The following is a 13,994-nucleotide window of genomic DNA, read 5'->3' as shown; positions in this document are numbered from 1 at the left end:
TCCCAGACTCTGCATTGTTAAGTACTGTCAGTCATCTGTCATTCCATGCTTTCTAAAAGCAGCTATCACAAATGAAGACTGTACTCATACCATGTTTTAAACATCACCTGTATCAGACTAGAGACCTGGATGTGCAAACTGTGGCTAGATCAAAACAGATAAACTGCTTGTTCTTTGCTGAGGTGAAAAATGTCTGAGGCTATGAAGAAAGGAAGAAATAAGGAATTCCAGACCCAGACTGCAATACTGCAATATTTGGACAAACATCAAACATGGACAAGCTCATATGAATATTTAAGGAATAATATTTTAGAAAACTAAAAGCACATAAAACCAGGAAAGAAGGAAGAATCCTGCAACCTCCACCTATGGTATGTGGCAAACCTACAGTGAGGACATGGAGATCTTATCTGAAAACTCAGTATATGATTTATGCTTCCAAGATTGTTGTATCTGTGAATGATTTACTACATGGCCATTAAGCAGTTCTTCAGCATGTCTTGGATAAACATTGATTTATGACAACACAGAAATCCTAGATAGGTTCAACTGGCAAAAGTACATACCTTGCTCTCCAGAAATACTTGTACAATAACCAGAAAAATCCTCATTAGTGTAATTAAAAGACTGTTTATATGTTTTAGGCTCCTGTGGTTATTTCTTAAAGAACAGTTTAATGTACTTCTCACTCACCTCTTCTTCTCACTTAGGATTCCAGATTTGCAAGAAAAATTAATCTTTTTTACTATAAACTTGAAACTCAAAATCTTTAGATAAGATCTGATAAAAAGCAGACACCTAGTGACATTTTTCAGCTACCACCTTAGCACAGTGCAAAAGGACTGAAAGCCTTGCCTTTATTCTCCATTCTCTGAGGACTTCAAGAACTCAACATGTTATAAACATTTTCCTTCCTCAAAAAATGGCCCTATGTTGGATGAAAAGTCTTAAACCACACTGAGGTTAGCCAGTGGAGCATCGATGTGGTACTGGGACCCCGCCCTGTCCTGTGCATGTTCTGTCTGAATCAGTTTGGCACAAGTGTGTGATGGAAAGAGATGCAAAGTTACATCTCAAAGCCCAAGAGTAGGGAAGAGATTGTCACTGTTTTATTCTAGTCTACAGGATGATGTACTTGTTGAAGACCATTTGAACTCCACAAGTAACTGCCCATGACAATTATGTAGCCTCCATTATAATTGCATTGTAATGGCAGTATGGTATGGTAAGAGCACTCTAGCAAAACCTTAACTACACCAAATATGAAAATGCATGGACTTTTCCTACCACTGACAAACTGCAAGCTAAATTATCATAACATTATTGTAGATGGCAATTCTTCATTTCTGCAGCTCAAGAATTTCAGTAACTACTTATCTTCACATTCTGAAAACAGTATTGTGGGACTCTGGGTTAGAAATTTAAAGAAAAGCCCTGACAGGTTTAAAAAAAAAATAATACTCAATTAGTACTTTTTTACTTGTTAAAAAGCAAGTAAAAGCTTATGTAATGCAACAGTGACAACTGAAAACTGAAGCTTTAATCTAATATGGAGGCAGGCTTTTATAAACTTTGGAGCATTTCTGTTACTGTTCTGAGTAGGCGACAATTATCAATACTGCCCTTGTGAAGGTTACTACACTTAGCAGTGGGTAGAGGTGAAAGAGAAATCATTTTCTTAGTGATCAAACCCTCATCTGGCACAATTGACTCAAGCAAATGAAGTTGCCAGTCACAGTAATTACTACATCAGTTAATATGTGTTGGGCTAAACATAAATAAAAAAATTGCATTTCTACTCATACCTTCCCTATGTTTGGGGATAGGTGGGCATCTTTACTACTGGCTCATTATACACAGGTCTTTCAACAGAATGTTTATGTGTATCTTAGAAGAAGCAACAATTTGCACAAAGTAAGAAGCAATTTGCAACAAAGTAAGTGAACCCCAACATAATACACTTCTTGACTGTTAACTGATACTAATAAAAGAATTCTTTTTAACTCTACATTTCCAATTATTTGATACTCGCACTCCACGGTCAAAGATTAAAAGCACATACTACAGATGTTCCTGAAATGCTCTGCTTACCAACATACCCTGAAATTCTTGGAACAATTAAAATGCCTGCATGCAACTCACTAGACGAATATTGAACAAGTCATTATATTTCAAAATCTGAGTGAAGCAGAATAAGGCAGACACAGCCAACGGGCTGGAGCATGTCAGGAACACAAGAATCCTGTCAAAGCCAGCACCTTTTGGGAGAAGGAGGGCAGCTCAGCCAGCATTTTATCAGTCCCCACACAAAAGGAATGGAGAACTACACAGAAAGCAAAACAGAAAATGTCAGGCCTGCTGGGGAGTAGAGCTTCAAAGTCTGCAATGATGTAGAAGAAGTGCCAAACAACAGCAGGAATCTTAAGGAAACTAACACAGTATTTAATACCACCCCACCCCACCCCACCCCGCCAGTTTACCAACACAAACGTGAGCAAGGCAGAAGAATGAAAAAAATATTCTGGTTCATATATGCCAATTCTCCTTCCAGACACAAAAAAGCTTTCTTATGTGCTGTAATTTTAAGGGAAGTTAGTAGTTAATATTACTATTAATAAAAATATCAACCCAGACATCAAAATTTCTTCATTTTTTATTATCACTAGTCTATTCTCGAACTAATTTGCACTTACTCTTCCTCTTGCAGGGCACAATAACCAACCCATCTTTTTGCTCAAGTATTGGAACACTCTGTAGTCTGAACCTGATGTCTATTCAGGGCACAGAGATTTAGTGGAGATAACCCTGGCTGGTGACTGGTGCTAGGAGCAGACTTCTGAAATTTCCCTGGAGATTTGCACCTGGTTTTGTTTTTCTGCTGTCTTTGGAAAGACATGACTTATAGAATCATAGAATCATTTAGGTTGGAAAAGACCCTTAAGATCAGTGAGTCCAACCGTAAAGCTAACACTGCCAAGTCCAGCCCTAAACCATGTCCCTAAGCACCACATATACTTATCTCCTAAATACCTCCAGGGATGGTGACTCAACCACTTCCCTGGGCAGCCCGTTCCAGGGCTTGATAACCCTTTCAGTCAAGAAATTTTTTCTAATACCCAGTGTAAACCTCCCATGGCGCAACTTGAGGCTGTTTCCGCTCGTCCTATCACTTGGTACTTGGGAGAAGAGACCAACACCCACCTCACTACAACCTCCTGTCAGGTAGTTGCAGAGAGCCATAAGCTCTCCCGTCAGCCTCCTTTTCTCCAGACTAAACAACCCCAGTTCCCTCAGCTGCTCCTCACAGGACTTGTTCTTAGACCCTTCACCAGCTTTGTTGCTCTTCTTTGGACGCTCCCCAGCACCTCAATGTCTCTCTTGTAGTGAGGGGCCCAAAACTGAACACCGTAGTCAAGGTGAGGCCTCACCAGTGCCAAGTACAGGGGGACAATCACTTCCCTAGTCCTTCTGGCCATGCTATTCCTGATACAAGCCAGGATGCTATTGGCCTTCTTGGCCACCTGGGCACACTGTGGCTCATATTGAGCTGGCTGTCAACCAATACCCCCAGGTCCTTTTCTGCCAGGCAGCTTTCCAGCTACTCTTTCCCAAGCCTGTAGCGTTGCATGGGGTTGTTGTGACCTAAGTGCAGGACCCAGCACTTGGCCTTGTTGAATCTCATACAGTTGTCCTCAGCCCATCGATCCAGCCTGTCCAGATCCCTCTGTAGAGCCTTCCTTGCCTCAAGCAGATCAACACTCCTGCACAACTTGGTGTTGTCTGCAAACTTACTGAGGGTGCACTCTATCCCCTCGTCCAGATCATTGACAAAGATATTAAACAGAAGTGGCCCCAATGCTGAGCCCTGGGGAACACCACTTGCAACCAGCCACCACTGGATTTAACTCCATTCACCACAACTCTTTGGGCCCAGCCATCCAGCCAGTTTTTTACCCAGCGAAGAGTACACCTGTCCAAGCCATGAGCTGCCAGTTTCTCCAGGAGAATGCTGTGGGAAACCGTGTCAAAGGCTTTGCTAAAGTCCAGGTAAAGAACATCCACAGCCTTTTCCTCATCCACTAAGCGAGTCACCTTGTCATAGAAGGAGATCAAGTTAGTCAAGCAAGACCTGCCTTTCATAAACCCATGCTGACTGGGCCTGATCGCCTAGTTGCTGTACATGTGTGATGGCACTCAAGATGACCTGCTCCATAACCTACCCCAGCACCAAGGTCAGACTGACAGGCCTGTAGTTCCCCGGATCCTCCTTCTGGCCCCTCTTGTAGATGGGCGTCACATTTGCTAACCCCCAGTCAACTGCAACCTCCCCAGTTAGCCAGGACTGATGACAGATGATTGAAAGCAGCTTGGTGAGCACTTCTGCCAGCTTCCTCCGTACCCTTGGGTGTATTCCATCCGGCCTCATAGACTTGTGTGTGTCTAAGTGGTATAGCAGGTTGCTAACCATTTTCCCTAGGATTATGGCGGCTTCATCCTGCTCCCCATAATGGCAGAAGGCATTATGGCACAGGAGGTCTATTTTATTCATTCCTATTGCAGCTAATAAATCCAATCCCTCAAAAATTGTTGAAAGTGAGGCATTTAAGAGCATTACATCAACTTGGCTTCTCCCTGAATAAAATCACATATTTCAGATTTTTAGACCTTGAGCTGCCTGTAATTCATTCTGTGTTTTCTGTTAGTGCCCTGGTCAGTGCTGCCTATTCTTTGTGATTTTGTTCTCAGTTAGGCAATGATTCTTTCCCATGCCACAAACACTGTAACTACCAATAAGACACCCTCTTTCTCCAAAATTTGACAGCCCTGAAATTCAACATGGGATCTGAAAGTCACCTGGGGCTTTTTCTGTTTTGCATTTTGCAAGTGAATAAAGGCTTCTAGTAGTCAAATGATTTCTCTAGGGACATTGGTGCAACACTGGTGCCATTGGTATGCCTGGACAAGTGTCACTGACAGGTGGCATTTTGCAAGCGGTTTTGCTTCTATAAAAGTAAAAGACAGAGAAATACAAATGAAATTACATTCTCTGCTTTCTTTAGAGTTCTGTTTGTTCTACAGTCATAACTAGGAATGAAGCGCAGTATCAGTTTATTTCAACCATCACTGTTAGAAGGACTAATTTTGATTATGCTAAAGACATAGAAATGCTGAAAAAGAAGTTTTAATCACATCTTTAAGTGACAAAGAACAACCACAATTCTGACCCCAGAGAGAATTAGCCATTTGACTACTTTAGGGATGTAATTGAAATTCCAGTGAATTACAAAGAACTTTTCCATTGATTTTCTTTAGCTTTGAGCTGGACCTTTAATTATTAGAAATGTAGACAGACTTTATGCTCTCTCAGGACTCTCTCTCTCTCTCCCTTTTTGTGACAAAGAACTAATCTGAAGAAATTGATTTTTTCCAGGGTGAATTCAGAAGGAAAAGTTTTCATCTTGTAATTAAGATATAATAAAATACTCACTGATGGATCCTTTGTTGGCTGAATGGGGCAGTATAGCAGTCATTCTCCTCCAGATCTGGCAATGTCTCCTTGTCCAGTTTCATTGGCTTTCTAGGTAACCATCCTCGAAACCTGCTTATTTGTTTCTCGATCCTGCAGCACATGAAAAGCGTGAGCATTTGAGATAGTGTTTTTTCATGACATTACAGAGCACTTACAAAGAACACATGCTGGCAAACTAGGCCACTTAATATTTACAACTGGAAAAGATGCAATGTCTTTTGACTGTTTCAAGGCAGACCAAATTATACAGGCTGAACTTGATTATTAATAACCAGCTTTCAGCAGAGGAACATCTTATTTTGTCTCAACAGAAAAATAATGCTGATGGTACACGCTGCTATAAATCTTATTAAGCCCAGTAAGCTCTTAGCAACTCTCTAAACCTTTACTTCTCAGCTTTTCAGTTAGTTTAAATTTCAGGCTTAACTGACACATTACACTTTGGACATATAAACATTAGAACAGCAGAGACTGTGACAGACAGCTTTGGCAGCTAAACCCCAGCAAGCTGCATCTCTTTACTGCTCTCCAACGGATTCTTACCTCGCAATTGATGCTATTAAAAATAGGCTACTTTGTTCATTTGGTTCAATTGTACTGTCTTGCAATACTACAACCTCCATGAAACCAGAATACTCAGTGTATAGATTAATAGGTGACTGCTACGCAGATTCTTACATTTAGAAGGTGAAAGCAAACTAAGATCAAGCTGGAGAAAGGGCAGATTTAACTGCAAGTGCACTCATGCAAAGATGCACACTGAAATGAAGGGAAAGGGAAGAATCAGAGCTGATTGGAGAAGACAATCTAAACCAAATTCAAATCCAAACTAAAATGTTATAATGAAAAACACATAAGAAAGATGAGATATGTCTGGCACAATGAGTGCTACTCTTTCAGAAGTTCCTAACACCTTCAAGTCCTAATCAGTGACCCCTACCTGCAAAAATCATAGACTACAAATTATGGACTATGCACATACTTCAGTCAGTGGATGAATCTTTCCAGGACTGGAGATAAAGGGCATGAATCGACATCCTTTGGAGTTTAAGTCCAGTTCTGGATGAAGCTCAAGGACTGGAAATGCAGTTGTTTCTTTTCTTTTGACAGAAGTCAGCGCAATAACTCTATGACCAGCAAATGTTGTTAGCTCTGCACAGCCACTTTGAGGGAGGGCAATCCAAACCCAAGCAGCTGAGTGTGTGGGAAAGTGATGTGAAATTATTACGTACTTTCATTTAAAATACATACAATATTTCCTGGAATATTCAACCTTCTCCCATCAGGTATTTTTATCTTGGATAAGAAAGTTCATGCTAATTTTTAAACATGGGCACATTTAAAAATTGTAAACAAATTAGCTCTACTTGTTTTGTATTCCCATTCTTACTTGTTTTGGTACCATTTGTGTATTCCCATTCTGGGAATTGCGGGGGGGGGGGGGGGGGGGGGGGGGGAATTTACCATCAGGACTGTTTGGAAGAACTGGAATGTGTATGTGAACATAATATAAGACACATACTCAATTAATCATAAACTGTTCATGGGCAGTGTTTGCACTGGCCCAGCAGTTCAGAGCGTGGGAGGAGGTAGTTTGCAAATGTCTGTGCCCGAGTGCAGGTGAGATGTCAGATCCCAGCGCTGTAAAGGGCCTGACCAACTGTAACTCTCCAGTTGCAGCATCCAGCCTGACAGCCTTGAGTTAGTCTGTGCAGACACTGATAGGAATGACAAGGGAAAAGTAAGTTCTCTCCAGGGGGATTCCCTCTCTCTTGGCCTCCAGTTTTCCCTCTGTAAAGGCCACAAGCTCTGCATTACTGCATATTCGGCAGGCTTAGTGACTCTGGGTATGGAAAAGGGAAGAGAAATCAGGCAGGTTTTCTAAATATCCCATTCCATGCTTATTTGTTGACTAAAATCTTTGAATTCTCTAAGCTATTAACACCCTTGCTAATCTGCAATCCTTTCCCACCCATCCTGCAAGTCAATGTGCACATTTGAGATATGTGTGCTGCAGGTTTATCACACCATGCATGCACACACAGCACACACAGAGTGCTTTGCCCCTTAAGAGCAATGCATTATTCATGTTGGCTTCTTATTGAGTGTACCCAGAATTTGACTGGTTTGCCATTCCCAAGGCTCAGATTACTTGGGATGCTCAGTGAGCACACTCCTTCCCTGCTGGCGAACAGGTCTGAAAAGGTTGCAAAGCCTTTCTGCAAGGCCCAGAACACACAGTACAGCAAAGCCATCCCTAGGGAAAAAAAACCCTAGTTATCTCCTTGGAAAAGAAAAAATGACCAAACTCTTGACTTGCCTCCAGGCCACTCCGACAGCGCCATCAGCCAGCAGTGCAGGCTTTATGCTCTGTAGAGGCATTTCTCAAAAAAAAAGCTGAAAGAGTGGTGTTGGTGCTAACAAACACAGAGACAGTATTAAAAATCAGTTGTGTTTTATCACTTCTTCAAGACTAACCCATGCCTCACTTTCCCTTATGGAGAAGCTTACGTACTCAGCTGAAGAGGGAAATGCTGTTTGGAAAGCAGAGCGACCTACACAAGAACAATAGAGTGCATGGAGTGATGAGGCACTGTAGAGTTAGCCACAACAAAAGAGGAGAGTGGAAGATCTGATGATAATACCCTTCTGAAATTCCTTCTTTAAAAACACTTGTTAGCCTCACATGGCAAAAATTCATTGTCTTAATTCACGGAGTGTCTCAAAGACAGAGTCTCTTCCACTTCAATCCTGCCCCTGCTCTCCAGGTCTAGTCTTTACACGGTATCCTCTTTCTGAAGGTACATATTGCGCTTAACTCACACAAGGGGTTTCTCAAATAATTTCAAAGAAACTGGTTTCTCACTAGGAAGTGGGGTAGGGATAGAATCATTTTTTCAAAGGAAAGAGGAAGTTAGGAGAAAATGTTTTGAATCAAGACTGTTTTTTATCTCTGGCTCAGCTTTGATAGAGCTTAACACATATTGTAGTGCTAGATATTGTCTTAGTTTAGTTTTTAACCACAACGCAGGTAGAGTTCTAGGTACTGTATAGGTATCTGATACTCCTCCTTTTCTCTAGAATATACGAGGGGAGTTTTGTTATTTGAAATTTTGGGATCACTAGAATTTTTCAGAGAGAAAATTCAAGTCAGATTGACAAGTTGCAAGTGACTTGCTCTGGGCTTTACCTTGTAACAAAAGTCCTCTTTAAAATAAATTTTGCCCAAATGTCAATATAATGTTTGGCTTCGCTCAAAAAAATGGACCAAGGCTTCAATTACTTGTAATCTTCACTGAACTAGGAGTAGAGAATATAGATACTTTTATTGAAGCTGTATATCTGAGTTTCACATAAATGAAAATAAAGCTGAATATGTTTTCTTTTTTTCCACTGGGACTATTCAGTTATAGCTTTTCTGCCTCAAGTAGCTATTTATAGACCTGAACATAAAAATTGATTTTAGCCAAGTGTTGTCATCACTCAGGAACTAAAATACCAGAAAAAGATCATACCTCTTCCCATACTGACTTTAAATCGCATCCTGACTCATAAGAAAATGAAAGTAAAGCAAAATTTCATACACCACATATAAAGGTTAGAATCTTCATCTACTCCTTCCTTTTAATCTATTGCTTTAGTCAAAGCAGCCATGTCTTAATTAAAACCAAGACAAATTCCAAAGTTAACAGATGCTATAGTATTTATTGTAAGGTGGGGATGGAAAGTGGGGAGCATCAACAAGCTTTAGAAGAATTGTGTGCGTCTATTAGCCTGTGCCAACTAGGTGAAATGTCTGAACTCCACAAAGAGCCCATTTGGTCCTTACTAATATAAAGAAGCAAATACCACAACATGAGATTAATGCTGGTACTCTCGTCGCCAGCACAGTGTGATAGAATTTAATATACAAAATGCTTTTTAATAGGCCCATACAGCAGAGTGATAATATGTGATTTATTTTCCCATGTATGTTCATCTACTGACATTAGCTGCAGAGTGATACAGCTGTTTACTCCAAAATGCGGATTTTTCAAAGCTAATTCTTCTCTCTCAGAGGTTCATGGGAGGTTTTCCACTGACCTCAGAGTGAGACAGTAAATCAAATGCTAGACCCTTTTGAAAACTCCATCAACAGCACTGTGGTATTAAATGCCAACATATGACCTGGTCTTTGCCAAGCCTGTGTATTTTTTAGGCTTTTTGGAGACATTTTCATTTACCTGTCCAAGGTATCGGAAAGAAAACACAAACTGCAGCTTGGAAGTTTTTAATTGCATTAAGTCAGGCATAAAACAGGCATGAAACATAACCTTAAAGATATTTAATAATTGAGTGAAAGCACTTCAAAGATTCTTGAAAAATACTCATTTCTCAAGCTCAATAACATTACACCAGAGATTAACTTGGTTTATTGCCTTCCTATCTACCAACAAAGTACTAAGCATCCCCACAGAGGAAGCAATACATAAATAATGCCATCGCTATTACAAGTAAGCAAGGTGCATGGAAATGAAAAAAAAGCTGTAACTGTGGTATTTTAACCCCAAGAAACTCCCTAATGAGGTACATGAAAAGAAAGAGACATAGTGTTTGCACTAACACACTTATTCTTCTTTTAAAGACTCCATCAATTGAAGACTCCATCCTAAAAAAAGGCAACACTGATAAAATGAATTGCCTCTTTCACATGGCAGATACCCTAAAAATGTAACTTCTGTATTTGTTTTTGCAGATGTCCTAGTGTGTAATCATGCCCACCACCCTTCCTACAAACACAACTAATAAACTTTTCCTTCCAGCTTGACCTTAACCGTTATTTTTGTTATTGGGTCCAAATGAAGATAAACTGTACTGGCTTAAGAACTGTACTCACCTGTTCATGAACTTGTATCGGCGGTGCAGGTAATAGATTTTTCTCCTGGAAGAACAGCAAAAATGAAGCCAGTCGAGAAGAAAACCCATCGTCAGTTACAGTATGAACTAGCAAGGAAGGAAAGGAGATTGAAGACAGAAGCCTGTAAGAGGTGGAGGAAGAGACTAAAAGAGAGATTAACAGAACTGTCACAGGAAGCCACACAGACTCTGGTGGCGTTTGAATTGCAAGAAGGACATTGTTTTCCCATTGTCTTCTCTTTTTCTGCCACTTGTCATGTGTGAAAGACAGGGACCCAAAGACGTTTCTTTTTCAAAGTAGTCTGTAAACTGTTGCAGGAATTTTATAGGCCTGATACAAATATGGATAAATTATCTCACATCCACTAGTGAATTATTAAAACTGCATTTGGTGAAACACAAGGGGAATCACTTAGAAAAGCCAGAAAAGTGGTACCTGATGCTACAATATGCCATGACACATGCAGTACCAACCAGGACCAGTGCTTGCTGTTGGGGTAACATCACTTGAAACAGAATATAGGCTACACAAGCAAATGAGCATGTGCTTGGCACCCCCCCCAAGTATGCAGCCACTCCCTCTGCCCCTCATACAGGCACAGCTGATTTCTGTTGTCAGTGCCATAAGCTGTGTGGGACTGTGTCCGGGGAACCAGTGAGCAGACAAGGGTACAGGAGCAGACACATGCTGACTGCACTCTTGGCCTGCTTCCTGACCAGCCCTGCAGGGCTCACGTCGTCTGGGGCGGGCAGGCAGAGTGGTCCCCTAACCATCCTGTGTAGATCCAGAACTGGGAGTCCACCTCCTGTCCCACTTGCTGCTGGCAGCTCTTGTTCTCCTCATATGTGCCTATAACACCACAGCTGTCAGGATTTGACCCATCGTCTTCAGCAGAAAGATCACATCTTCATGAGAGTTAAGAAAATCTGAGGGCTTTTATGTATAGGTTTGGGGCTGATACTCCTTACTGGAAGATTTGGGTGCTTGCCTGAACTCTGGTTTCCTCCTCCAGAGGCTGACTTTGTCATCTGCTGGAGGTAATTTTTAACTCAAGGTGGTTTCTGTGTATTCTGAGAGGTTCCATGGTGTAATGCTGAACTGTACCACTCCTGGAAAATGAAGGGCTCACACCACACTTTTCATTCTGAATATTTATGTATATTAAATGTACTGTAGGAATGCTGTTATAGTGCTTTGGAAGCAAGCATGGTTGGGACCTTTCTAAAACAAGACAGCACTAATGCTTTATAAATTATAGAAAAAAAATGGTTAGAATTCCAGGTTAATTTTCAGAACTTAGAATTTAAGGAACACATAATATTTTGACACTGTTTTTGTTATCTGTGTCCATATTGTGCTGGTGAAGTGAAATTTTCAAAAATATTTCACATTGGCCAGCCTCCTTTGGCCAACTCCTCCACAAGATAGTGTTATTTATCTTGCTCTACTCAGCAGGAGCAGGGAGGGGTCAAAGCTAAGTGTTTCTGAAGATGCCATCCAGTTCTTGATTTTGCTTCAAATATTCAGAGGTATCTACTGTTTTGGCACCCCTGCTTTGAAACAGCAAGGATTTTATTCACAGGTGTGTGGACCTTGGACAATTTCAACCTAAAATATTGGGAGCTGTAAGCAATCAGCAGCCCTTAAAACAAGGGATCAGACAAGTGCACCTGGAAACAGGCAGTCTAGACTAGTGGACATTTTGTAAAATGCTGGTCCTTGTTTTAAATGGTAAACAGTACTGTTGCTCTTAAAATAAAATTTAAGAGCCTGCCCAGTAGACATTAGTAAATCACCATGATTTCCCCTTAACAATACTGTAATAATTCTTTCTCTGTGGATGTGGAAAGAATGAAGCGTGGTCCTGAAGCAGATCAAGAAACCTTTAGTATTTTCCATGCTTTCTATATAATCTGTATTGCATCTACTTTCCTATCTGCTGAGAGATAGATTTCAAAAAAGGGACTTCAGATCAGGAAAGAACAAGCTGCTCACAGTGACTAAAATCTGAGTTCCTGGTGTATTTCTTAATCATGAGACCTTCTCCTCTTACTGGGGCCGGTTCATCTCAAGGAATGCCACAGAAGTCAAAGGACGTATGCTTTTGGCTCAGCCCATTGCTTCTATGGCTAGAACACTTTTTTTAAACAATATTAATATATTGCAATGACTTGTGATAGCTTTTATATTTTTCTCTTTATCACTAAAAGCACAAGAAAGAACATTTGAAGATTTGCTGTGAAAATGAAAACCAAAATACATACAGAATAAGTCTGCAATTTTGTCCTTAATTTGTATCCATTTTTCCTAGCAAGTTCTGTACTGCTACAGCTTGTCTCATATCAGAGGCATTTTCCATCTTTAAATAAGAAGAAAACAGGAATAGAAATCCTACAAAGGACACCAACTCACTAGTTGCATATTCTGGGTCTGATCCTTTTCTTGCTCAGGAGTAATTCCATTAAAATCAAGGGAGTTATGCATCTATAAACCCTGCTAATTGAAAGAAGAATCAAGACCTCTCAGTGCAATGGTTTTGGTCAGTTCCAGTGGAAGTTTTTATGCTATTTCAACAGTTCTGATAACCAGCAGAGTAAAATCAATATTTTATGTAGAAAATTTCAGAGCCCAACATGCAAATGATATTAAATAAATGATAAAAATAATCTGAATGACAACGTGGAATGAATTTGGTTATCAGTAGCATTTAATATAAGTTCTTTATTTTCTCCACAGAAAAAAGCATTTATAGTCTGAATTGTTCTCCTATTAGATGGGATACTTATTTATAATCTGTATTTCCATAATTACACACTATATAAGCAATTTACAGGTGCTGAACATACCAGATACGTCCAACAGACATGCACCTTCTGTGCTGCCTTACGTACCTGGATCTTCTTGACCTCCCATTGATTTCAATGAAATGTCCATTTAAAAAACAGCAGCGCACAAGTATGCAGGGGGCTCCAGCATTGAAGGGGTTAAAGGGCCTAAGGATAGAATACCCCATGAAAACAGCTGCACTGCTACAGCTCACCTTAATTTCAAACCAGTATTGTACTGAAATTGCAGGCATTAACAAGAAACAGCAATTAATATGATATCTAAGGTACTCCATTTATATTTTCTAAAGGTGTGTGGTATCTTATAGAAGAGCTTTTCCCAGTGCATTTTGGTGTTACTATTACACTAGCTTTACAGTGTAGTGTGACTTTGGAGGTTGAGACAAAATACAATTACACCTACCTGAAAGGCATTCTTACATTCATTAGTTCAGCATATTTGCCCAGGACCTCCCAAGGGGCATGCAACTTCACAAAGATGATGTCACTGTTTGTTAGAGATGACTGCAAAAGAAAAACAAAACAGCCACCAGGGCTTACTTTTTCAAGTAAAAAAGAAAGAAACTGTAGTCAGTGGTCAATATCTATTTTTCTGGGCTTGTGCCACTCCTCCCTTTTCCTGATTCTTCCTCAAGCACTTGTAGTTCTATCAGTATTTTGTCAACTTACTTTCCTTCTGGTTTCCTGAAAGCCATGCTGTGACTCCCTTCTGGCCTGCACA

The 13,994-nt window shown here is 40.4% G+C and overlaps 1 protein-coding gene across 9 annotated transcripts in view; it reads right to left on the bottom strand.

The window, feature by feature from the left end:
* Positions 1–13,994, bottom strand: part of ANO4 (anoctamin 4) — a 109,174-nt gene that overhangs the window by 64,185 nt on the left and 30,995 nt on the right. For 6 of the 9 annotated variants that reach the window (XM_075497982.1, XM_075497992.1, XM_075498013.1 and 3 more), the window contains 4 exons: positions 13,677–13,777; positions 13,319–13,420; positions 10,407–10,451; positions 5,489–5,620 (listed from right to left, as the gene is read on the bottom strand). In XM_075497982.1, the coding sequence (XP_075354097.1) occupies positions 5,489–5,620; positions 10,407–10,451; positions 13,319–13,420; positions 13,677–13,777 (380 nt within the window). Of the gene's footprint in view, positions 1–5,488; positions 5,621–10,406; positions 10,514–13,318; positions 13,421–13,676; positions 13,778–13,994 lie in introns of all 9 variants that reach the window. The other 3 variants (XM_075497999.1, XM_075498046.1, XM_075498037.1) reach the window with 2 other exon arrangements.

Source organism: Mycteria americana, chromosome 1 (assembly GCF_035582795.1).
Source record: "Mycteria americana isolate JAX WOST 10 ecotype Jacksonville Zoo and Gardens chromosome 1, USCA_MyAme_1.0, whole genome shotgun sequence".
NCBI classification, from domain to species: domain Eukaryota; kingdom Metazoa; phylum Chordata; class Aves; order Ciconiiformes; family Ciconiidae; genus Mycteria; species Mycteria americana.
Note: the sequence above shows the minus strand (reverse complement) of the source record. Positions and strands in the feature narration are given on the sequence as shown.